The 25450-nt window shown below is 49.4% G+C and overlaps 9 protein-coding genes across 9 annotated transcripts; 6 read left to right on the plus strand and 3 right to left on the minus strand.

Moving 5' to 3' along the window:
- Positions 1–400: 400 nt before the first annotated feature.
- PFICI_01919 (uncharacterized protein) lies at positions 401–1605 on the plus strand (the record flags this gene model as incomplete). The annotated part of the gene is made up of 2 exons (XM_007830500.1): positions 401–665; positions 731–1605. The coding sequence occupies 2 exons, from the start codon at positions 401–403 to the stop codon at positions 1603–1605; spliced, it is 1140 nt and encodes a 379-aa protein (XP_007828691.1).
- A 331-nt stretch (positions 1606–1936) lies between these two features.
- Positions 1937–2806, minus strand: PFICI_01920 (Adenylyl-sulfate kinase; the record flags this gene model as incomplete). Its single annotated transcript, XM_007830501.1, has 2 exons — positions 1937–2558; positions 2799–2806. 2 exons carry the CDS (start codon positions 2804–2806, stop codon positions 1937–1939), a joined length of 630 nt encoding a protein of 209 aa, XP_007828692.1.
- Positions 2807–4989: 2183 nt separating this feature from the next.
- PFICI_01921 (uncharacterized protein) lies at positions 4990–5301 on the plus strand (the record flags this gene model as incomplete). The annotated part of the gene is made up of 1 exon (XM_007830502.1): positions 4990–5301. The coding sequence occupies one exon, from the start codon at positions 4990–4992 to the stop codon at positions 5299–5301; it is 312 nt and encodes a 103-aa protein (XP_007828693.1).
- Positions 5302–7467: 2166 nt separating this feature from the next.
- PFICI_01922 (uncharacterized protein) lies at positions 7468–8330 on the plus strand (the record flags this gene model as incomplete). The annotated part of the gene is made up of 3 exons (XM_007830503.1): positions 7468–7561; positions 7620–8129; positions 8209–8330. The coding sequence occupies 3 exons, from the start codon at positions 7468–7470 to the stop codon at positions 8328–8330; spliced, it is 726 nt and encodes a 241-aa protein (XP_007828694.1).
- A 4191-nt stretch (positions 8331–12521) lies between these two features.
- On the plus strand, positions 12522–13169 carry PFICI_01923 (uncharacterized protein; the record flags this gene model as incomplete). Its single annotated transcript, XM_007830504.1, has 1 exon — positions 12522–13169. The coding sequence occupies one exon, from the start codon at positions 12522–12524 to the stop codon at positions 13167–13169; it is 648 nt and encodes a 215-aa protein (XP_007828695.1).
- A 2942-nt stretch (positions 13170–16111) lies between these two features.
- PFICI_01924 (uncharacterized protein) lies at positions 16112–17765 on the plus strand (the record flags this gene model as incomplete). The annotated part of the gene is made up of 2 exons (XM_007830505.1): positions 16112–16643; positions 16837–17765. The coding sequence occupies 2 exons, from the start codon at positions 16112–16114 to the stop codon at positions 17763–17765; spliced, it is 1461 nt and encodes a 486-aa protein (XP_007828696.1).
- A 556-nt stretch (positions 17766–18321) lies between these two features.
- On the minus strand, positions 18322–18978 carry PFICI_01925 (uncharacterized protein; the record flags this gene model as incomplete). Its single annotated transcript, XM_007830506.1, has 1 exon — positions 18322–18978. The coding sequence occupies one exon, from the start codon at positions 18976–18978 to the stop codon at positions 18322–18324; it is 657 nt and encodes a 218-aa protein (XP_007828697.1).
- A 2161-nt stretch (positions 18979–21139) lies between these two features.
- PFICI_01926 (uncharacterized protein) lies at positions 21140–21589 on the plus strand (the record flags this gene model as incomplete). The annotated part of the gene is made up of 1 exon (XM_007830507.1): positions 21140–21589. One exon carries the CDS (start codon positions 21140–21142, stop codon positions 21587–21589), a length of 450 nt encoding a protein of 149 aa, XP_007828698.1.
- A 621-nt stretch (positions 21590–22210) lies between these two features.
- On the minus strand, positions 22211–25361 carry PFICI_01927 (uncharacterized protein; the record flags this gene model as incomplete). Its single annotated transcript, XM_007830508.1, has 2 exons — positions 22211–24649; positions 24711–25361. 2 exons carry the CDS (start codon positions 25359–25361, stop codon positions 22211–22213), a joined length of 3090 nt encoding a protein of 1029 aa, XP_007828699.1.
- Positions 25362–25450: the final 89 nt, after the last annotated feature.

Below are 25450 nucleotides of genomic sequence, written 5' to 3' on the forward strand. Positions count from 1 at the left end.
ACGTCAATAGTACTCGACGCCAAATCGCAAGCCATTATAGGCCTGGAATCTGATTTCATAGAATCTATTCATAGATGGTGATAAAATCATCAAGCGCCTTACATTTTCAAAAAGTTTCTCTCGTATAATGTAAAGGAAAATAATCTTATGAATTGCAACTGTCTTCTACGACACTACGGCTCAGACCTCGAGAAATATGATGGCTGGGGTCTTTCGTAACGACTAGCGAGTGTTTCTACCTGAGCGATCCCGCTATGGACTGGGGGATTCAGCGGGGAGCTTGTAGCTAGCCCGCCAATCACAGGGGCGCGTGTACTCAGCCGATCAACGTCAGTCGCTCCCACTTCGAGAGCCCGCAGCAGCTCGACCAAGGCAATCATCCCTATAACATCATGCAGCCATGACCACAAAATACATCTTCATCTCGCTTCCCGAGGACGCGGGCGAAGGCCTCAAGCCAGCCGTTGGCGACAACGGAACCGTCCTGCCCTTCCAGATCCCCAACTTCAAAATCGGCACCCTCGACGCCCTTGTCCAGCAGGCAGATGACCTGACCAAGCTCGAGGCGGCCTGCGAGGGCCTCGTCTCCCGCGTGTCCGACTCGCTCAAGACGCTGTTGGATGGAAATGAGGATAAGATCAACCAGCAGAAGACCGTCAATGACAGTATGTCTCCTTGTTTCTTTCCCTCCCTTGCTGAGCTCCGGTGTTAACCATATGTGCCGCAAAAGAGCCGACTGATAACTACCTGCGGAGCTTCTCCTGGAACAAAGTACGATACCGAGCCGACAAGCCCATTGCCGAGCTGGTTGATAGTTTGCAAAAGGAGATGGTCACGATCGATAACGATCTGAAGGGCAAGCTCAACCAATACAACGGAGTCAAGAACAACTTGGCGACTCTTGAAAGAAAGCAGACTGGCAACTTGGCCACCAAGTCGCTCACGCCCATCGTGGACCCGTCGGTCCTCATCACGGACTCCGAGTATCTCGAGACGCACCTCATCGCCGTGCCTACAAATGTCAAGAAAGACTTCTTAAAGACCTATGAAAACATCTCGCCCATGGTTGTACCTCGGTCCGCTTATGAAGTTGCCAAGGACGACGAATTCACCCTGTTTGCTACCACAACGTTTAAGAAGCACAGCAGCGAGTTCCAGCAAAAGTGCCGCGAGAACAAGTGGACCCCGAGACCCTACAAGTATGTCGAGGGCGGTAAGGAGGAGGAGAAGCGTGAATTTGAGCGTGTGCAAAAGGAAGAGAAGAAGGTCTGGGGAGAGGCGCTCCGACTTTCGCGCACTGGCTGGTCGGAGAGCGTCATGATCTGGGCTCACCTGATGGCACTGCGCGTCTTCGTCGAGAGTGTGCTTCGTTACGGTCTTCCGCTAGAGTACACGCCAAACGTGATCGTGACAACGTCCAAAGCATCTCAGAAAGTCAAGGACTCGCTGGATAAGACCTTCTCTCATCTTGGTGGCAATGCATTCGGACGAGACAAGCGCGGCAGAATTACCAAGGACGATGCGGCACTTTCTTCGGAGATGGCAGCGGCAGGATTTGGCGAGAACGAGTACACGGCATATGTGTATTATGAGATTGAGCTATAGATTTGAAATGGGGGAGAAGACAGCATGCGAAATTGCAGGGTCTAAGTAGTACCTATAAATGGACCTGTCTTGAACATATACCTGTCCACGCTACGTCCTTGATTCTGTGATGCTCGAGCAACTGTACCCACCCAAAGTGCTCCAAACATGTTTTGATGTTCTGGCACTTGACAGAGCACAAAGTACGTCGCTAACCAAGAGTCGTAGACTTGTTTTTGATTTCATGATGAAAAAGAGGTGGCCATCTATTGATCCATATCCGAACCTATCTAAAGTAACATATGAACAACCCAAATGCTAAATCGAAAGACCCCCGACAATGTTCAAGCGCTTACTGGGTCTTGATGTAGCCCTTCTCGTTCAACCACTCAACAATCTGCTGCACGCACTCCTCGACGCTCTTCTCGTGGGTCTTGATGACAATCTCGGGGGCCTCGGGGGCCTCGTAGGGGGCGCTGATGCCGGTGAACTCCTTGATCTCACCAGCGCGGGCCTTCTTGTAGAGACCCTTGGGGTCGCGCTGCTCGGCGACGGAGACGGGGACGTCGACGTAGACCTCGATAAAGGGGAGGGGCTCGTCGTCGGCGCCGGCGGGGCCGGGGGCGGCGTGCAGCTCGCGGGCGACCTGGCGGTCGGCCTTGTAGGGGGAGATGAACGAGGTCAGGGCAATGGTGCTGGCGTCGGCAAACAGCTTGGCCACCTCGGCGATGCGGCGAATGTTCTCGTTGCGGTCCTTTTCGCTGAAGCCCAGGTCCTTGTTGAGGCCGAAGCGCACGTTGTCGCCGTCCAGGCGGTACGTCGACAGGCCCAGGTGCAGGAGGTGCTGCTCGAGGGCCGTGGCGACGGTCGACTTGCCCGAGGCGCTCAGGCCGGTGAACCAGATGGTCATGCCGCGCTGCTTGCGGAACTCATTGCGCTCGCGCCGCGAGAGGGAAGGGTGCCATGTGATGTTGCTGGAGGGGCAAACAAGGTGTTAGCCGCGGAATCAAGGTGGGTGAATGTTTTGACATCTTGGTGATCAATATCGCCATCAGTCTGCTTCAGCTATATACAGAATCACTGATTCTGGTGTGTTGCTTTGCACGAGAGACATTGTTCGTGATGGTGGGGTTGTGGTGTCTTGATGGAGGGGTATTTTTTTTTCTCCTTCGCTCGCCCGCTTTCAGCGCGCAAGGTTTTGTCACTGTACTTACGTCGCCATTTTGATTATAGTATATCTCTTCTGTAGTCAAAAGAAAAAAAGATGGTGATTTGGCTTCTCAACAGAATCAGAAGACAAGGATTTTTATATCGGCAAACTCCCTTCAGCACATGCAAATCGGCGAGCAAACTGGAGAAACTGTCCTTTATAAGAGACCAAGACGAGACGATTAATGATAGTACAGTACCACTGCCATTTTACCCCCCGATCCCGGTCCCCAGCACGAATACCTCCTGCCCAAAGAAAGATCCTGCCCAGCTAGTTCTAGTGCCCGGCTGGCCGTGCCGGAAAGGCGATGGCGTGATTGAGTACCGAGATCCGCCGCCTGGCACTGAGGGCTCGGCGCACCCGTTTTCGTTTACCTGCCCGCTAGCCGGTCTATTGAGAGAGGAGAAAGAGAAAGCAAATCAGTGACTCGGGGCAAATGACGTCTTTTTGTGGCTTGACAATATCATGTCCTTGTTTTTGCGGCTGGGGAAGTACTGCCCGGATGGGTGTGTAAGTGGATCAGTAAAGTTTCGGAGATTTTAATAATCTATCCAGCTGGTGGGGCACGCCGCAGGTACAGATTGATGTTGGAATAGATTTGGGAGGTATTAAATATATTCCAAGAGACCCCAAAGCTCAATGGGGATGCTACTAGCTATCAATTTTTGGAGTCGACTTGGTCTTAGGGTTTCTCAGTCTCTCTTTATTATTTGTCTTTTCCCTGTTCGGGTCAACCATTCAGCAGACTCAATCCTTGATGAATGGCCTCAATGACCAAGAATGACCAAGTGGGAAGACTGCGTAACATCACTGGTGAGTAATGGCCTAGGATTGAGCCATCATGGAGGGTTAATGTCCATGCCTCTGAGCATGTATCTCGTGGAGACAAAATGCCAATGTGACTTCAATTACTCGTACTTGGGCCTCACCAAACATCAAAATGATAGCAGTCCCCAGTGCATAGATATCATCTCGCATGGGCTGGGTGAACAGCCTCCAGGTCTCCGCATCGCCCGTTGACGTATTTGGCAGGCACACCATCTTTCAAATTGAAGCTTATTTGTGCCTATACCTATCTCCGTTCCCTCTCCACACTGTCCAGACAACCAGGGATCCGAATCCGGTAGCGAGGGTTTGGAGGGTGCACTTTTTTGAGTTTGACCACACGTGCAGCAGTGACTCAAAAGACAAGCCTACGTAGATTGAATGCAGGAACAAGTGTCAACCGATTCTGCTTACTCACGCGGCTCAATCCGGTTTATGGTCCGAATCGGACTCTTGGTTATCGAGATATTCAAATGCTCTCTCAAATCTGTTTTCCGTTTTGGGAAGCCTGTGATCTCAAATACGATTCGGAAAAGATTTTGATAAGCAGCCAGCCAGAGTTTGAAATTTTTCATACCATAGACTGCGTACCTTAGACAAGAAAAAACACACGACTTGGTATTTCCGTTGAGTCGAGTCATCAGAAATTAATGTGCGCATAGGAGAGACGAAAAGCAGACGTCCTAATCCCAACATCAATTCAACGAGCTCGATCACTATGCGATGGCCGCCACATGTTTTTAAGTTCGAAGCTATTCCCATGATTTACACCTAAGGGGAATACAAATACTACCCTGCCGGCCCGGATGACTGATCGGACAGTCCAAATAATTGTTATCAAGCCTCCCGAAACACATCTTTCCCCGTTAGTGAAGAACTTTCTTGAAACGTTTATATCTTGTTTGGCTAGTGCTCATACCTAGGGAGCCATATTAAAATGATTAGTCAAGGTAGATTTGCCTTCTCCGTAACAGAAGCCTGACAAGGAATACAAGGGGAAGCACCGGGATGAAGGCTCCAAGATGTATTTTCTTGTCAGATTCTGCTCTCGAAAAGTAGGTTTAGCTTATTGCCAGGTTCGGAGAACACCTCTGTGAACCGGTCCGGAACTTGCTTCGAACTAGGTTTTACTCAAGATTTTTGGTGGCAAAGATCTGACGATAAAATGTTCATCGGCTGATCCAAGAGATATTTATTCTCCTCTCCTTGCACCTGTCTCGTTCCATCTGGGAAATCCCATACTTTGTCTGGCAACATTTACTGAAGAGATCATCTCGACGTCCCGCATCGTGGTTCCTCCATCATCATCATTTCTTCACACTCTTGGCTCATTTTCCCGGGCAATACTTATTGTCATTCACACTTCCATCATGCCAGACCCCCTCGCCATTGTTCTCACGGCCTTGGGCATTACGAGCGTCGCTTTCGTGGTGGCTTTCTCCGTCTTTTTGCACATAATAGTGTACCCCGTGCTTGACTTTGAGGAGGATATATACCCCGGCCTGGACTATGAAGCAGATTGGTCCAATGATGAGGAGTCCGCAATATCTTCTCTCCGATCATCTCTCCCATCGGACTCTTCGTCTGAGACGTCTCCTCTGCTCTCCATTGCTGTCCAAAGGGTGTCTGGCCCGCAGGGTTACGGATCTAGGTCTTATCGGCCATATCGGCCACTCCCCTAAGGGGGTCGAAGCACGAGCAAAGTCGACTGGTGTCCTACCGTCATTCTTCCTCAAGGGAAAGCCAAGGCGACAGCATTTGGCACCCAGTTTCTTCTTTTTCTCTCTTTTCATGGGCGAAAAAAAAAACTGCTTTTGTCTCCTATGTCTGATGAACAATGCAGCCAGTACGTCAAAACTTTCCAGATGCCAAAAGTCTACCATTTTTCTAACATGATCGCGCTTAGTTGGGGTTTGATTTCCAAGCAATAGTTACGGGTGGCACAGTATGGTAATGGACCCGATCAGAGATCATCTACTTCAATCACTTGATCAGCCAACAGACTGATTAGTCATGTGTCGCCTGGGTACTAGGGGCGTCTTTGAATTTTGTTCATTATTCATGTAATTCTTGGGAGGATCGTGGCATTTCTATGTACTTGTACATTCGGCCACCAATGTTTGGAAGGGATTGTTGAATTTGAAGAGCATTGCATGGGAAGCTCAACTTTGGTGTTGCATTTATTAATGCGATCGATTTGTCTCCAGAGCAACATTTATACATGGTCTGTGAAGTGTTCGATAGCCCATGCCAAGTCGTCGTTCCAGCGTAGCACTCATTTTGGTGCTGACCACCAGGAAGGTCTCATATATCCAAAGCTGGTGAGAATATGCGCCCTTGTGGAAATATGAGATGAAACTTCTCTTCCTCTCGTCATTCCGAAAGGTCATTCAGGCGATCTAGAGGAAAGAAAGCTCCAAGATACGTGATCCAATCGGCGAACAGCCTCACCCAAAGCTGACACCACCTAATTGCATCTCTCAAATCACAAGGTACCTTGTGAATACGTGAGTAAATGATTGTTTGCTCGATTTCATCTTCGGGCACCCGAAAGTATATATTACTTGACATGTCAATCTTTCCCGCTCGTCCAGAGGACTCTCTGACCCATCGCGTCGTATAAACAATCTGTTACACAAGCCAATAGAACTGCAATCACTCAGGTAGTATAGCTCCGCATAGTGCATCGGACTCTCGGGTCTGCGGACGATAATAAGAACCCGTCGTTATATTGATTCATGGACTAGAAGAAAAGAAAGAAGATGAGGAAAAAAAACGTCGTCGCATGATGGCGCGCGGGATCTTGCCGTTGCAACGGATCCGCGCCGGATATAGCAAGCGGATCCATTCACCCCAAAGCTCCGGGAACTTTGTTCATTTAACCTGCAGCCTTGCTACTGTTACATTTTTGCTTCTTCTTGCATTTGATTGCAATATCTGCTTGCTCATTGGCCGTCTCCCTGGAAGACCATTGTACGTGCGGCCGCACTTGACGACTTCGGGATCCTCCAACTGGATACCGGCTGCAACACGAATAGTAGACTGGTGATCATCTGCCCTACTCAGGGGTTATAGTTCCTTACAGCACATGGCGCGTCGATGAGCCGCTTCTCGTATGATACTTGTAATGTCCGTCGCAATGCAACGCCGTGCCGCGCGCCACGAGACGAGGGCGAGCAGAACGTTGTGAATGGACTGGTGCTGCCCATGACTTGATATCTCCCAACGAGTTCCTGTGACTTGATATCGAATACTTGACATTTACATTAATTGTGGCTCTGGTCACTGCATATGTTCGCTCTACCGGTGCGGTGGCGCTCCCAGCTCTACCGCATTGCATGTCTTTCAGGTCGCAAAAGAAACGACTCGACATGGCAACCGGGACCAGTTGCAACAGCGGTGAACAAAGAATTTCATAAAGGGAAATCCTTTCAACCAATTATAATATCTTACAATGATGTATCCTGAGACATTTCAAGCTCTAAAATGCTCATGGTTTCTGTGCCAAGGCCGAGGCTCAAGTTAGACAGCGGTCTGTAATACTTGAACACGTATCTATCTTGCAGGTATAAACGAAACAGGCTATTATAATTCACATCTTGGGTTGCAGGCGATCTGTGGGCTCTTTTTAGAGCCCGGAACGTGGCAGCCGCCCAAGGCTCCGTAATTGGTGGAATCGTTCCCTGGCATTATACAAGCCAAGTACCTATTCTCGCTTCGTGCCGAGCGCTAAGGAGATACTATAATTACACGGAGATATCGCTGTTGTTATAGTCGACTTGGACCAAGATATCGCCAACAACCAGCGGTTTACAACAACAGCAGAAACAGAGAAAGAATATTCCAAAATGTTCATCACAGTCCCTTTGATCCTCGCTTTCGTCGGTGCCGTATTGGCCGACCCAGAAGGTCACGAATGGCAGGCTCCTGGAGATTCTGATAGTAAGTCATATACTGCCGAGAACTTGTTGTACTATCAACTTACTGATAATCAATCTAGGCCGCGCACCTTGTCCAATGCTCAACTCTCTCGCCAACCATGGATACCTTCCGCGCGATGGTCTCAACATCGATGCCGACACGCTGATTCAAGCACTAAGCGACGGCATCAACATTGACCCAACGACGCTCGCCGGCGCCGCCCAGGCGGCCGTGTCGCTGTCGACGACGGGCAACAGCTCGACGTTCCACCTGCACGACACGCTCAAGCACAATGCCATTGAGCACGACGGGTCCATGTCGAGAAACGATGTCTACGAAGGGGACGCTCTGCACTTTAACGCGACCGTCTGGGCCCAGACCACGGCGCTCTTTACCAATGACACCATTAGTCTCGAGACGGCGGCACTGGCGCGCGCGGCTCGGATTGCCAAGGCAAAGGAGGCCAATCCAGAGTACGAGGCCATCAACAACTCTTCGGCTGGGCTGGGAGAAACGGCACTTTATGAAATCACATTTGGTGATCGAGTGGAAGGAAACGCTCCAACCAAATGGGTCAAGGTCTTCTTTGGTAAGCCATTTGTACTCCGGCCATGTTACATGGAAACACGAAACAGGGCAATGCGCAGCCAAACTGACACATCTCACAGAGCAAGAAAGGCTTCCTTTTGCCGAAGGCTATGCAAGACCTGAAAGTCCCATCATGTCGGATGAACTGTCTGCCATGATTGGAAAGATCACAGCCTTTAGCCCAATCGAGAGCATTGAATGAGTGTCTTCAAAGTACTTGCACGGACTTACTAGAAGTTGTTATGGTGACTGAAGGTTCTGCCTCCTGGGGCAAACACACTTTAGAGGTGACGGGTTTTGGCGCCGCACTGTAATGGCGTACTGCATATCAATACAATTTTACAAGTTCTCTAGACCCGATCCTCGGACAATTATCTCGCTATATCGTGTTACACTGCTCTATTAATACCCGTGCCTCTTGACAAGAGTCGTCTATGCGATTTTGGGCAGATTCGCCTTGTACCTTGTTCGTTGCCAATGCTCTGAAACCCATTCCCAAGTCCTGCCCATTCTGAGCTGGCCTTCAAGTTCAGGTGGGATTCTCTACCGGAAAGTAGTGTTGAACTTTGATCTAATACCTATCTCCGAACTTATCGCAGCCTTCAAGGTGCTTTGTTCGCACCTTATTCGTTCCCGGGGAAACAATAATAGTATTGACCCTACACCCCCTACATATCAAACTCCATTCCCAAACTTGCGCTGCGGCCAAAGCCAATGGGGAGTGAGCATAAAAGGAACATCGTGCCCCCACTACCGGTGAGTAACAGATGTTTTCCTTCTCTCCCCTTCGCCACATCATCAATCAATAAATTTTACCCACGCATATTTCTTCAAGTATCCCAAACCACGGATGCTGTGGAGCAAAATTTGTCCCATACTAAAAACACGGACAGGCAAGAAATTCCTACGAAACAGAATTACAAGTGTGTACTCTACCCATATCTCCTCGATGCTGGCATATTGCTAACAAGCCCAAGCTCCTCCCACTAGGTTTTGGTTGTGATACCCAAAGATATCCTCAACGCCATGCCTTTGCAAATTTTTGGTCCGGATCCAACATGCAAGCAATGTGAAGCCAATGCATTCTTTTTATTCTTGATGGGCTGTCTTGCTTCAGGACGTTGGATCCTCATATTTCTGGTCGATATCTACATGGGATCGTCGATAATGCAAGTTGGATACGCTGGCCTCATGGCTATCACACCATCAACTATGCTAATCCGTCAAGTCTTCTGGCCTGAACTCTTCTTCGGAGTTGATGCGCATAACCATTTGGCTGATGTGCCATTAGCTTTTCTGCGTAGGATACCTCAAATTGCCTGGATGGTGTACCCGGTTTTCCCTTGGGATGACAAATTGACTCGCTGGATGGCTGCTGTACCCAGATTTTGATAGCACAGTGCCTTCGCGAGATGTACGAATACCGCATAAGCCATTCGGGGGCGGGTTGGCGCTACTTATCAGAGGCGTCAAAGATAGTTTGAAGGAGAAGATAATACGGCTCATTGGTACGCAGGAGGCAAGATGAGACGTTTTGGTCACTCGTTCATACAAGAATATGATTGATGTAGGATTAATCGGTAGATTGCCCATAATGAAGTTGACTTTACAATTCCAAAAGTTGATGTGCTACACAAACCCCAAATTATAGCCCACATTGCATATTCTGAGAAGAAGAATGCGCTGTTATTGCCGATCCCAGTCTCCATGTCTAGTGTCAACGTCCAGTCACCAAATCCAGTCTCTAGCATATTCCCCCCGAAGTATAAGACCCTCTGTCCAAAACATAAACAAATATATATAAAAAGAAACACTGGACCCTTTTTTTTGTGAAAGAAATTTCTTCTTCAAAAAAAATGCTGCGGCCAGCAGCAGGGTTTCCACCCATCCCGGGCCGCGGGCGTGGGGGATGTGATCCATTGTACCTTGGCTGTATGCCGGGAGCTGCTCCATGGTCTCGGCATACGACGGCGGGGGGGAGCGGCGGCGGGTGTTGTGATGCATTGTCTAATACATTCATACCAAACTTAGTAACCAGCACACACAATTACGAAAGCTCACTATGGCAACTTACGAATCTTGTCTTTGTGGCTCCTTGCTTGGCCACGAAGTATGATGGCTGGGACTCCTCTTGGTCATCGACCCCCAAAGAAAGGACTCCCTCTGTCTTTGCCAAGAAACAGGATATGTCAGCATATGACCGTGCAAGTAAAACACAAAGGCTATGATGGATAGGGCTGGAAGCATGGGCGTGTTGGCTACTTACAGTCTCGAAACGAGCTCTAGACTCAGCCCCTCCTTCCTCCGGTTCAGTGCCCTGCTCAGCGTCCTCGCCGCCTTTCTTTAATTCTTCGACCGGCGCACCAGCACGCTCACCGAGTACCTTGCGTTCTTCAGCAAGGCGAGCAACCTCCGCCCAGCGGCCGATAATCTTGATCTTGATCGGTCGTGTTCGGGGCTGTGGCACATTGAGACGCGAAGGTCGGCTTAATTGAAGCTAAGACCGCCCATGGAGGCCCTATCATGTCATTTCGAAAGACAATGTAGTGTCGTGGTAGTAATGGCGTGTTTGTGGGATGTTTTGGTGTTTGAGGTGAGATGCGTAAAAGTGATGAAAGAGAAAGAAGGTTGGCCGCCCAGGTAAACATTTAAATACTTCTGTAGTGACGCAAACAAGTACAGCAGATGGAAATCACGACTAGAAGGTCAGTCATGGACGCAATTGGCCAGTGAGAAATGGAAGCCAGTGTACGCGAAGACCTAAGTATCAATCAGGAAAGGAAGATGGCGTTGTCATGAGGAGGCAACTATGAACAGATTATTCTTCCTTCCTTCACGACCAAGGGGCAGCATTATCGGCGGCAAGTAGTAGTCTGGCTGCCTGCATTAGCACTTGGCGTTGATTACAAAATATCGTGTTGAATCACGATCATAGACCAAATTGACAGTATGATCAGCCAATCAGTTTGCAGGTATATCGCTCCAAATATCTCTGCGTCAAATGGTCAATCTTAGATCGAAAAGCAGCGTGGCGCCGTGTGGCCGTCGCCCAGTCCGGTAGCCTCAAGCTCACTGAGCCACTCAATCGGTAGTAGGTAGCGACGGGTGGTGCGCATAGAGAGCAGGGACGTAATCAACCCAAGCTGATGGCTTGCACTTACTAGGGATTCTTCGTTGAAGAGCAATGCTTTCAATGCTCTATCCCAATCGCGACGGAGTTCAACAAGATTACCCGGCATCTCTGTGAAGGGGGTACTTGCTGCCTCCGTCAGTGCAACACAGCAGTTGCCAATGGCAGCATACTTCTCTCACATCCTCATACCTTTCACCACTTCAGTGCGCCATCCAGAGATTAGTGGATGGTTATAAGGACAAATCTAGTGCCTCATGCCCCGCTGCCACGACCAATCTTGCTGGCTGCATCCTGGCCCAGAAAGCCACCGACCGACAAGTATGCACCCACGTCAAGACACATTTCAAGACATGTATGGCATACTAATGACCAAGCACAGAATAATGGATACGTTCAAATCGCACCCATTGTCAAAATCCTGTCAAAAGCCGAGAAAGGAGAGAAGGAGCAGAGCATGCCACAAGGTGCACATAGGCTGGTGGTCGAATCGAAGGATCGCAACGAGGCCCGCAGCAGCTGCAAAAATGCTGGCGCCATCATTAGATGTACTATCGGCGGACGCCCTTACATGGCACCTCCCCGTGCTTGTGCATGCGAGGGAGAAAAGTGCATTTTTATGATTGGGCACCAAGAGGCTTATTTGCAAGCGTAGAGTTACCAGGTGAAGAGCAAGGACTACCGCATCATTATCAAGTTTTGAACCATATCGATCAAATCATCGATATAAACTCTGTAACGGACAACAACCAAAATTTTGTTTCTTTCCGTATGAACATAAGCCAAATCGAGGAATCACTGGTTCGCAATACATCTTTGGCAAATGAAAAATATCACTTCAGTGATATGAAATTACTGTGCTGTGACTAGCAATCTCAAAAAGAGAATGATTTTCCCATAAGTTAGTACTGATTGGTCAATACACTGCCTATCTTGCATACACTGAAAATACCTAACCTAGGGAGTATTGAAACAGATGATCGACGTACATGGCGGGGTACACCGCCCGCTTTGGACATTGAACGGTGGCCATTTGTCACTGCCCCACCATGAAATCAAATCGCATTTGCAACCCGACGGCAACATCTACGCCAAGCCAAATATTTGAAAGCCTCGCCAATACATTCTGCTCTTCAAGAAAAAAAAGGATCGCGCACGAGGATTACATGCCTATTTATTGACCTGCGTCTGTAACAAAACCTCGGACACCTGGACAAGAGTTTCCTCTCAGGCCCAACCGGGAGTTTTGAGACATCAGACACCATGGCCCCAGACAGACCGGCCTCGTCAGCGCCCGAGCCTGATGCTGCTGCTGACGCCTCATCCTCATCCACATCCGAATACCGCTCGGCATACAATGATCTGCGCAGACTGATTCCCGCGCTGGCGCTGGAGCTGGACCATTTGCGCGCCGCCCTGCGCGAGCACAATCTATGGCTGCAGAGGTACGGACACGCCGCCACGTCAAACTCGGCGACGGACCCGTACGGGCCGCCACCATCCACAGCAGAGGCATCGTCGGGCAGCAACACCACCAACAATGCGGGAGACCCGGAGCTGCCGGCGTACTCGGCCTCGGACGTGCCGCCGTACACGGGAGGACCCAACTCGGTATCGGCGTCGACGTCGACGCGCGAGGAGGTGCAGCGGCGGCGCGACGAGCTGATTGAGTGGCTGGGCGAGGGCGAGGACACCCTGCGCGAGTACTCGGCGCGGTTCGCGCAGCTGGGCCGCGAGCTCAACCTCCCGCCCGAGGATATCCTGGGCACCTGGAACGAGGCCAGCCCCGACAATGCCCTGCCCGATTACGAGCAGGTCGAGACCAACGAGGAGCTCATGGTCGGTGGGGTCGGGGAAGTGCCGCCGCCGTATGTCCGGGGTCAAGCATTGGAGAAGGGTCAGCGGGGATGAAGTCATGGCACGTTTGGACTTAAGAGAGAGAGAGAGATGCAAACAGAGGATACCATGAATCAAGCACGGTCAGCAGCAGCATCAAGCGGCACCTATAAGACTTGCCATTGAGAGTCCTGGAGACTATGGAATGGGCATTGCGTTACGAATGCAGCGAGATATAGAAGCATGTGTGCCACAGACTCTGCTCTGGCGTTTTCGCCAACCCGTAGCCTACAAATTTGCGCCACGAGGTCAAATGTCATGACGGTAGAGTGTATACTTGATAGAATTGCACAGGATATTCGTCCGATGAGCAGCTTTGCAATACTACTGGGTAGTTTTGCGTCGGAGTATATTGCCGTAGGTTAAATGGAGCTGGCAGCTGCTGAAGATTTGATGGTCGATTCTCAATCATGCTTGTGATTGAGCGCCTGATTGACAGATCGAAGGGCTCCTTTCCACCTGCTTTGTTTAGGTGATGCGTAATGTGATGGTGAATATCTGAGAAGATTTGATTCAAAAGTGTAATCAGCCTCTTTAGGAGCCAATGAAATCGATACAGTAATTTCAATCTAATTCCAGAGCATGTGAGATGGAATGCAGCTTCAGAATCTAAGTTCAAGCTGTCGTTCATATATACAAGCAAACATTAAACGCAATGTAAGCACCACATAACATTGGAAAAATAAAATGATTGGAAATGTTTATGCATTTGTAATTTGTTTGAATTGATCTGTGGCGACCTGGCGAAGGGTGGTTCTAAGCGAGGGTACAGATGAGACCTAGTCATCTATTGCATTTCTCAAGGTGAAGAGCTTGTTGGGGTAGTCGAGAGACAAACGTGGCGCGTTGCTGAGGGTTCTTGAGAACTTTTTTTTTTTGCTGAAGAATTGCTTGAAGATCTATCAGGGATAGACCTTCTCGTCAATAGTCCCGGGCGACATGAGTCGGCGGATGAGGGGGGGTCAAAAACGACATCCCGGGGGGCTGCTGACCATGTCACGCAGGATCGTGGCGGCAAACCTGCAAACATGGGAATTTCTTCGATTACTTCACCAAAGACACTATGATATGCCTTGATGTCCTTCTTTGGCAACTCCTTGAACTTGGGCGAGCAAAAGCCATGGTGAAAAAACGAAGCAATGCAATAAAGAAACCAAGGGTACACAGACAGAAAAATTGCAGGTTTCGACGACGATGTTGGGCGTGATTCGGCGGCAAGCCAAATCAACGAATACATGTCCACCGGGTGCTGTCAATGACACGTATAAAGAACAACGACTTGTTACGTTCTATGCTCATTCTTTGTGCCCAGCTCAGCTGGGCAATACCACGGAGAATCGGCTCCGGGCGTCTGGGATGGCGACTGTCTCGATAGCCACGCCAAACTTGTAAGGTGCTCCCTGTGTTTAGGTTAGTATAAATGAGAATCAGGGGTTGCAAAGGATTAAAGGGTACACAAAATAAATTACTGGTAGAATGGGAGCAAAGCTCTCTAAGGAGTTTCCGGAGAATACTCGAGGAGGCAATTACTTGTGAAATGGGAGCAAAGCTCTCTGAGGAGTTTCCGGAGAACACTCGGATGTGTAAAGTGAGAGCAAAGCTCTTCAAGGAGTTTCCGAAGAACACTCAGGAGGCTCCAACGGAGCACTCGATTGACTGGCTTGATGGCTCATGGGGTGGGAGTAACCCCATTGCTCATCTAGTCCCGGGGTGACCGGGTACCCGTGAATGGAGAGGGAATCTCAAATCCCATCAGGTTGGGATCGGGGATGCTGCTCATGCTAAAGTCATGAGCGAGGTTGTCCAAAAGATTAATGTCGAAGTGAGTGCGCAGATGGCTCTACATTTCAGCCTGTTGAGCAAATTTGAGGGGACAACCCAACCAACCTGGATCTGTCTCCACTGCTGATCCGACGGGTTGGTGGTGCAGTACAAAGCTACCAATGGGTGTGCAGATGGTTGAAATAAAATGAGAATAAAGCTGCCCTTTTTTTCTCCTCTGTTTTTTTTCTCTTCTTTTTCTTTTCCTTTTTCCTTTTTTTTTCTTTTTCTTTTTTGAAACGAGTTTGCGGAGAGCACTCGAGGATTCTCAACAATACCGCCAAGGTCGGGTCCGTGATCCACTCTCCCCCGGGGTTCCGAATTCCTGGGGTTTGAGCCGCATTCCAAACCGCCATCGACACCAAGTAGATACTAGAATGTGTCGTTTTGGGAACAAAGAAGTCGGCGCGGGCAACGAGGGGCAGGGGCGACAAGCGGCAACGGTAACGATGTGAAAATCCTTGGTGGGCGCCTGTGGATTAGAAACTGGTTAACGGCGGTTTGCTGATGAGATTAGAATAGAAAATAAATAAAAGGCTTACAAGGTGGAAGATGGGAAATGAATAGTGTCGCTAAGTGCGGCGAGAAGAATCGGTGCAAGATTAATCATTGCCACCGATTATTATAATAAAAAAAAGTGTGGATGATTTCTCGCGATTATTAGCGAATAGGAACAAATCGGTGACTTGGATCGGCGGGACGAAGGCTCAAATAAATAAATAAAAAGATCCCACGGCGGCACGTTTGCTGATTGTGGCAGCTTCATTTCTGCCGGCAGAAAACAATCACACGGCTCAGCGGCGGGCAGCAGGCGGCGGGTGGGGCGCGCCCGGAGTCATCCAATTATAAACCACCGTCCGATAAGTATAGCTTATCTTTTTAATATTTGCGGCAAACGGCCGTCAGTCACCACCAAAGTGATTATTCGCCTACAGGTAGGCGCAGCCAAGGTTGCTTTCAAAAGATGAGCAAGTAAATGACGTCAAGTCAATATTGTCATTCGCCCTCGTCAAATTCACTGGTTCTCGGCGAAGCCATCCTATTTTGCCAACTCTATTCCTTCACGAACTTGCGTAATCCCATTACCTACCAACCGAATTCCATCGGCAAATCTTGTCGGAGAGTAATTCATCATAATGGAGATCATGCCCGCTGATGGGGAAGTGCCCCTCTTGGTTCGATTCTTCTCGGCACAATACCCTCCCATGCAGGACCGCTTGCTGTTGGAATGCGATGCCAGGTCACTACTCATGCTCGCCAAGACAAGCAAAGCCCTCCAACGCGAGATTTTGAGCTTGTGGGACATTAACCGCAGTCTCAGCCGATTCTTTGACGACCCTGTTGCCTTCCGCAATGCTATGGGCCAATTTGATGCCATTATTGCCGGGAGCTTTGCCGTTCAGTTCTTTGAGCACGTCTCTTGGCCCTACACCAACCTCGATATTCTAGTTCGCGACGAATCGGGTTTGGAGTCAATGCATGAGTACCTAGTTGGCTCGGCCAATTACGAGTTCTGGAACGGTTTTACTCCGATCGGCGTGGCTCTCGAGCTTGGCCACAGCTCTGAAGGCTTGCGCGATGTCTTGGATTGCCGCTGGTATACCCGCCACAGCAGGCGCGACTGGATCCAATTGATCGCGACCAAGGGCACACCCTCGAGATTCTTGTGTAAGTCATGTCTCTGCCCTTAGCATTTATCTTTGTTTTCTTTTCTTTTCTTTTTTCTCTTTTTTTCTCTTCTTGTTTTCTCTTCTTGTTTTCTCTTCTTTTTTTTTTTTTTTCAAAGTTTCTGGATATTAAAATCGAACTGCCTATTATTGTCTAAGATCCACAAGGAGATGATTCACTGACATTGAGATAGTCAGAAACAACCAGCTTTCATGCAATATCAATTGCATTACGTCTACAAAGGCTTACTCGCTCTTTCCTCATGCAACATTTGTCGATCACAAGATGATTGCCACCAAGGCGTTCTTTTTCGACCAGGATACCACGGATATCGTGAAGTGGGAAGAGCGAGGTTGGGTGCTGGAAGACGATGTACTCGAAGACCGCAGAGGCGAGTTCAACACGACCTTGGTTGATGGCTGTAGATCCACTCGCCGCATCGGAGACAAGTACACCTGGACCATGTCGCTAGATCCAGAGGGTCTGACAATGCCCCAGACTTGCGACCAGGCCTTTGAGGCCAACACATTTGCAATCAGTAAACCCGAAATTTTTGGCATAGGACCTCTTAAGAACTGCTTTATACGAGCTATTGGCGTTGATCAAGATCACCTACGTCACACGTTTACGTGCAGCCATCCCTTGGAGTACGACTTCTTTAGGCACTTGAAGAAGGGCGTCTGGGATACCATCAGACAACTCGATCCTCATATTCATCAGTTGATGAGTGCACAAGAACGGGACCTGCAGGAGCCCGCCGAGGGTGCCTTCAAGGATGACGGTGACCTTGTCTACCAGTTCATTTGCCACAGAGTCAATCAAGCTCAATCCGAGGAGCATGATGGCGAATACCGATTTGGCGCCAATGTTGGTGGTCGTTACGACGTCATGGAATCCGATCACGAAGGTGGCTTGTATGATGATTTCTTTGGCGATCGCAGTGGAGACGACGATTTTGAGAATGGAAACGGCTTTGGCGATGACGGAGATGATGACAGTGATGTTGACATGGAGATCGTCCTGAGAATCGACCTCGAATCCATTCTCCGTGACAAACACGATCTTGAGAAGGATGAACCCATCAGCAAGCGTCTTAGGAGCTCGGTATCAAATAATCCCTAGTCCTTCACCGTTCTCAAGATAATGAGATGTTGGGGGGCTCATCATGTTTTTGAAATGGAAGGATTGTTTTCATATTAGAGTTTCTCGATGAGTCGAAACATATTATGTAGGCGCAGCTTTCCATTGAGGCAGCGGGTTTAGGAGCACTATATACTCTACAAGAGAAAGAGTTGTTCATTGCCGTTTCTATAAATTTCAGCTTGAGTTTACTATTTTGAGAAAAAATCGTTCCAAATATCTTATTATTAATATTGAGCTTAAACTTTTGAGTCTAAGAAAAAAATTATTTCTTATAGTAATGGAAAGAAAATATTTTTGAAGGTCTATTATAATGCAATCCCAGAGCATACAGCTTTATTATAGATCAGAAGCTCAATGACACATCAAATGTGGCACATTCAAAAGTCATGGGTTATTGAGGTCAAGCAGTGTCATGGCAGTGACTCGCCGGGTCTTCCAGCTCTCTGTTTGCATTTGACTTGATGATTATCTATATGGGTATTCTATAATGTACAGATTCATACACGCTTTGTCCTTGCCTCATCCGTCGGGGCTCTCATTGTACGGGAAAGACATTCTTCATCATGGCGGCTTGTTTCGGCGAGACAAAGATTCCCGTGGCCTCTGCCAGCACCACGGGGGCGTCGCCCTCCTTTTCGGGTAGGGTTTCGATGCGCCCCGTGACCTCGGCCTTTCTGCCCTCGACCCTGATCGTCTCGGCGCGGAGCACGACATAGTTGTTGGCCATGGCGGGGGCGCGGTAGTTGATGTTGAGGTTGGCCGTCATGCCGACATTGTGCGGCAGGGCGCCAAAGGAGCAGCGGGCCATGCCCTCGTCGAGCATGGTGGCCAGGAACCCGCCGTGCACGATGCCCGGGTGGCCGCAGAGCTCCTCGCCCAGGTACGTGATGCTGACGAGGCTCTTGCCGCCCGCCTCGACCCAGGCCACGGGCGGCACAGGCACCCTGCCGGGTCCCCTCAGGACGCCCGCCGTCAGGTTGTTGGCCCGGAACGGCTCGGGTATCTTCATGTGCGGCCGCAGCTCGGTGAAGCCCTCCTTTTCCCGCATCTGCCGCGACAGCCAGTGGTCCTTGATGTGTGCTTCAATCTCGACCTCCTTGGCGTCTGTGGGCACAAACATGGTGAGCGTCTCCTCGTCCGTCGGTGGCGTTAGGAATCCGCGCAGGGCGGGTATGGCGGGAGCGGCGGTCATGGCGAAGCCGAGTATGGTACAGCTGATGCCTATGGCTAAGAAGTTGAGAGTCCGTCTGAGATAGGAAGGATTTGAGCTCGTCGTCGAGTCTGTTCTAGGTACTGCAAGCAATCACATTAGATACACTGCTGCCCGTCGCTGCCAAGGGGTTTGGCGCATGATGGTCCAAGACTTACCGGTAGAAGCGTATGGTCTTTGGAAATGACGAGACGACAGATTCGAGACACGACTGGGGTTATATAACCTGGACACGGGAGTTCTGGAAGACAGTCGTCCAGCGCACGAGGCGCGGTATCCAACTCGCACGGCACTCATGTTTTCTTATCACCTCTAGTGGCACTTTCTTGGGTACGGTTATGTGGCCCCCTTGCGCCTCGGACTTTTACTGCGACCTAGCCGTAGGAGTTTTCGCATTCGACCCGTGGATCCGACTCCGTTGGGACGGGGGTCTGGGCTATCAAAGAACAAAGTGAAAAGGCCCCAACGCTTTCTGCTTGGACATTGAGTGCGAATGCGGCTCCTTTCTGACACTATCGCAGGTTGCGAAGGCCAAGTCGAATTTACACTAGAGTGCGGACCAGCACTGGTTTGGGAAGTTGCCGAGGCATCGGTGGATCATAGCTCCGGCGCCGTGCAAGATGCGAGTCAATAGAATCGGTAGTCCAATGGCAAAAGATGATTGAAGCTGTACACTATCATGTAGATTTTCCGAGAAATTATAGGTTATGAATTTCGGAGATCTCTATTATGCTGATGTGATCTAATCTGATAACTTTTGGGTGTCACTTTGAGTTGCAGTTGCACGTGAAGGTGGATGCCAAACTGAGAAATGCCGAATACCTAGTATCTATTGACTTATCTGAACCTCCCTGGCTATGCCGAGCCCCAACAAAATCGGACTTTTACAACACATGAATAGATTAATCGATGAGAATCGCTTTAGGGGATGAACTCGCAGAAGTAGATGTTCTTTCGAGATGTTCTTTCCATAGTTTTACTCCTTGCTATCTAGGTTGGGTTAATGCTTATCCTTCCTCTGCGATATGTTGGCTCATATTAATCGTCACAAGAAACTTTCAGGGATCTCGTCCACGTTGCGTCATGCTAAAGATGGATCTGCAAGGCACCGCCAGACCGGGCCGCCTGCCTTGCCCACCTAACCCTGCCCGCCTAAACCCCTGCGCGCTGGTGGCTGTGACGTCTGTTGGAGCAGGCATTTGGCAGCCTGTATTGTGGATTGGGTTTGCATAATAGGTAAACTGTAAACATTCTATGCGTACATGTATGGTCTAGTTTGTGTTTGTAGCTCTTCTGAAAGACGCACTATCGTTTCTGCCAGACCGCTACATTTACACGTGTGTTTGTACAAGCATCCTTTACCAAAGAACTAGAACAGTGCCAGTTTCATGCCATGAATGCCACGCGAGAGAAACAATGAGCAAAACAGTCAAGCTCATTTGCATGACTGCAATGCCGCTGACAGGAGGCTCAAACATGTATGTCATACTAACCAACGTCATCTACTACAAAACCAGAAAGTAAACGCAAAAGACAAGCCAACGGAAAACACGGCATGGTTGCGAGATCAACCAAACCTGACAACTCATCCATTGTGTGATATTCGCTAGAGCTTATTACAGGCTGGAAACCCCAGTTCAGCCAGCCTGTGATGAATTCGCAGTGAAACGGGGGAGGTGTTGCCAAGCCCTGGGGCACAGCCTACCAATCCACTGATTGCCCATTGATTCGTTGCTCCAGGCCTGGAACCCCTCGTACAGCTGGTGAACCTGCTCGCCGCCACGATCTGCAAACTCATGCCATGATTGACCATTAACCGGGTGTCACGTTATGTAAATCATGCTCGTAAAATCCAGTTTATGGAGCTTGTTGGAGAAATATGACATTGGACTTGAAGGTAGCTCGAATGTAGTGATGATATAAATACCACTGAACCATACATCAACTTTACGTCCTGCTCTGGCTTTGGTTTCTTCCCCCGCAACACCAGCTCGAGCTACCCCACCATCTCAGTAAACCTTGAATAGCTACCCCTCGAGCTTCAAGGCCAATCCATACATCTGTTTCCCCCATTGACCACACCACATCAAAAACCACAACAAAACACACAACAAGAACAACAACAACAACAACAACAACAAACATGGCCACCGCAGAAACCGCCCAGCTCGGCGATGCTCACGCCCCCAAGGAGGCCTCGCTGCAGCTCTACGACGAGCTCGAGCACGAGCTCAAGCGCGTCCTGATCCACGAGCGCCACGACAAGGCCAAGCACGACCTGCCCTACTTTGCCGCGGCCGCGCACCTGTCGGACGCCGACTTTGTGTCGTTCCAAAAGTCCGACTTTGAGCTGGTGCGCCACGCCCAGGTCGCCTACGGCCACATTCTCTTTGGCAAGCTCAAGATCCCCGCCCTCGCCGCCGACTCGCAAAACTGCTACATTCACTTCCGCGCCTACGAGCCCGAGCCCGGCACCGAGGCAAAGGCCGAGGTGCACTCTATACACACGGAGAGGATCGAGGAGCCCGATGGTGGTTTCCGCTACCGCGCTCTGTTTACCAAGGAGGACCCCCTCGAGTGGTTCGATACATAGATTTAGTGGCAGCATATGGGAATAATAGTCTTGGATGTGAAAGATTGGGACGAAGTCGCTGATATGGATGAATAAATACCCTGGATCAATTGAAATAATTTTAAAGTAAATATTGCTCTTTGGATTCTATTTATATTAACGCTAAATTTAATTTTTATTTTCTTTGCTATCTCCTTTTTTTTTCCTTGCGTTTTTTTTTTCTGGATTTTTTTTTTATATTTTTTATTGTATTTTTTTATTTATTATTTTTTTATTTGTATTTTTTTTCTATATTTTTTTACTGCATTTTTTTATTTATATTTTTTTATTTGCATTTTTTGTCTGCATTTTTTGTCTACATTTTTTATCTGCATTTTTTGTCTGCATTTTTGGTTTGCATTTTTGGTTTGCATTTTTGGTTTGCATTTTTTTTTTATATAAAATAAAAAAGAGAAAAAAAAAACATAATTTAACTAAACGTGCACAAAAGCGGGAGATCACGAGACTGGCGGGCTATTCTGCGTCACATAAAGTGTCTATTCGAAATAAGTTGTAAAAGAACATAATATCATAGGCTGCCAAGCTGATGCTCTATGCTTCTTTGGTATCTGAGCAATAACTACAAAACTTTTCCGACTATATCTATAAACCGTCTTCCTCCTCTGCCAGCATTTGAGCATAATCATCGACCGAAGCAAATGTCGGCAAACCCTTGAGCATCTTCTTCCTCTTGCGGGCCTCAGATTCGGGCTTGCCATTGTCCTCCTTGGCAGCTGGCGCACCGCCCTCCTCTTCTTCATCGCTGCTAAAGTCGAGCGATGAAGCATCAGAAAAGTCGAGACCACCATCTGACTCGCCGTCCACGTCCATTGCATCCTCGTTGAGACCATCATCGGATCCATCGTCCATGAGCTCTTCAAAGTCGGAGCCCAGCTCGCTCTCCGAGTCTTCTTGCACCTCGGGCCGCGACGCCTTGAGGGCTTCCCAGATCTCGTCCTCGCCGGCGTCGCTGCCTTCAGCGCCGAGCTCCTCATCCTCCTCGTCGGCCTTGGCCTTCTTGGCACGGTCAGCTTGGGCAGGCTTGCCAACCCGGTTAAAGTACTCGTGGAAGAATACGTCCTCGACGGCAACATCCTGGACCTTCTTGTTCCAGAACTCTGCAGAGTTGAGGGACACGGAAGCCTTGCCACTGGGCCTGCCGGTGACCAGAACACTGCCTTGCCCAGCAGCAGCCACAGGTTGCATAAGCGAGTTACCTCTCGTGGTGTCGGTGGCCTTAGGGTTCTTGTAGACAAACTTGTCAAGGAAGTTGATCAAGGTGTGACTGGTGAGATCGGGCTTCTGTGCTGGCTTCTTGCCATTCAGCAAGCTGGTGGCATAAATGTCGACTGTTGGGTGGTAATGTCTCAAGAAAGGCATCAGCTCCCACAAGCAACTGCGATGAGCATTGCTGTATTCGGGAACTCTCTTTCGGCCATCATAAGCATCGGTTGGCTTCGGTGGCTCGTCGCCCTGCTCGTCTGTGTTGTTCGTTCCCTCCAATTCATCATGCTCCTCGGGCTCATTCAGCAGAGTGCTGAGATCGGGGAACGTCGCCCACAGCTCCATGATCAAATAAATAATGCCGCATACGAAAGAGGGCTGGTGAAGGTTAAGAACTTGAAGCATTCGCTTGACGAAAGCCTTGACTCGGCGAAGATCGACATCGTTCTTCAAGCTCCGGTACAGAAGATTCAGATACAAGGCTTGCTTCGACGAGGTCATCAATCGGGGGTCCAATAGAGACTCGTAAAGGGTGCGGTAGAATCTTTCCGTAGCCAGATGCCGAGTGGTGGCCATTTGTTGAATCAGCATCAAGGCCTGGATACTGGTGTTGAAGTTTGAGGAATGAGTAATGCGGAATAACGTGTCGAGATGGGTTTCGAGAGTCGACGAGTCAGTCTCGGAGAATGGTACAGCTCGGTTGATACCAGTCAAAATAGCCGACACCAGCTTCTCGGCCGACTCTCTTTCAGCTTGAGTGTGCTTGGCTTCTTCAATTTCTTTCTTGGAAGGTCCCGGCGCACGAGTTCGCTTCTTAGCTTTTGTCTTTTCGGGCTTCTCTGAAGCCTCAAACTTCTCCACGTCGCCGAGATCGCCGCTCTTGAGGAGAGCAACGAACATGCCAAAGTAAATCTTTAGCAATGAGTCGGCTATTTGTGGCTCCTTGCTACTCAAAATAGTCTGGTTCAAGGTGTTTGTGGCGTAGTATTTTGTTCGGATGTTTTGTCCAGGTCGGAAGACGACCTCCTGCTCAATAGTCTTGATCATGATTGCCTTCATTCCTGGGTGAATGTTCAAGAGCTGCAGGAGAAGATATGATGCTCTTGAAGCAATCTTCTTCTCACGGTCTCCCAGCTTGTTGACTAGCAACCGAAGCAAGTTGGACTCCTGCTCGGGTTTATCCTTCAGCAGGGCATAAACCATGTCAATGGATCTGACCCGCGAGTATTCAATCTCATCGTTGCACCACGTTTCGATGGCCTGAATGATTCTGAAGTAGGCCTCCTTGAGCCAGTCCTCAAAGGCCCAAGAAACGAGGTGTGCCTTGTTGATCACACCTGGAAGGCCCTGCTTATCTGTCCAAGTCTTGATGTGGTGTTTTTGCAGTGTGCCAATTAGACCAGGCTGGGAACCGAATGTGCGCAGGCGTCGATCCGAGGGCAAAAGACTACCAGGTCCCAACAAATCCACCAGGGCGGCTGCTGCGGCCAGAGCCTGGCCACGACTACGCTTTGTTGCAAGTCCAATGAGGTTTTCGAGTGCTTTGATGCTATGTACTGGCGATTCTTGAATGGCGAGTGTCAAGGCGGACGTCTTATCAGACATGGTACCAGAGGACATGATTTCTGACATGAACTTGCGCGAAGACGACGATTGCTGAGAGGTGTTGTGGGTGGTGCTGTCTTCTTCCAAGACGCGCTTGGCGTAGGCCTTCAATCCGGCAATGGCTGAGAAATATTGGCCAACATCGTCGTCGAGGTTGGGTTCGGGAAGTCTTGTCAATTCAACAGCATGCCAATCGGGACGAGGCTCAAATATCTGACAGAATTTCATGGTCAGGAAAAGTCATACAGAGTGCAACCTAGCGAGGCTTACTAACCGTTTTCCAATCGCCTCTAGGTATCGACTGGGCGGTCGTGGTCTTTTTCTCGGACTTTGCTTTGCTTGGGGCGGCTTCCTCTTCTTCCGATGCCTCCTCCCAGTCCTCTTCTTCCTCGTCTTGTTCGGCCTCTTCTTCAGCCTCCTCCTCCTCCTCTGCCACTTCAGGCTGCACCTTTTCGAAGCCGAGCCCTGAAGCAAACTTGGCTAGTTCTGCTTGTAGAGCTTTGTCAAGTTGGCTACCCTTGGCGCCACCACCACCGCCACCAATGTCCTCGTCCTCAGAGTCTATACCCCCAACAAGCTCTAGGTCCTGCTCATCACCGCCGAGCGCTCTGATTTCGTCCAGAAGCACATTGGAGGAGGATGCGCCATTCTGTGTCGGCTTTGGGCCATTCTTGTTTGGGTTTGCGTCCTTGTTCTTGCGGTCTTTCTTGTTGTCCTTAAAGTCACGCTTGGGCACGTCGTTGCGTTTCTTGGCGGCAGGTTCGGCCTTGTCGTCTTGTCTTTTCCTCTTCAAGTCGGGCTTGCTTTGCGGCGACTTGAGGTTCTGCTGTGACTGCTTCTTCTTTGGGCCCTTTTTTGACTCAGACAGCTTTTGATCAATCTTTTCTGTCAGCTTGGACAGCGCGTTATCGTCGAAAGACGCCATGGCGTGAGTTTGGCGAGTTTGGCGAGGTTGACGCTGAAGTTTGCGCTGCAGGGCAATTGATTGTAGCAGTTCAGAGGTATCGCGAGCTG

This window comes from Pestalotiopsis fici (genome assembly GCF_000516985.1).
Source record: "Pestalotiopsis fici W106-1 unplaced genomic scaffold PFICI_Scf_1, whole genome shotgun sequence".
Classification (NCBI taxonomy): domain Eukaryota; kingdom Fungi; phylum Ascomycota; class Sordariomycetes; order Amphisphaeriales; family Sporocadaceae; genus Pestalotiopsis; species Pestalotiopsis fici.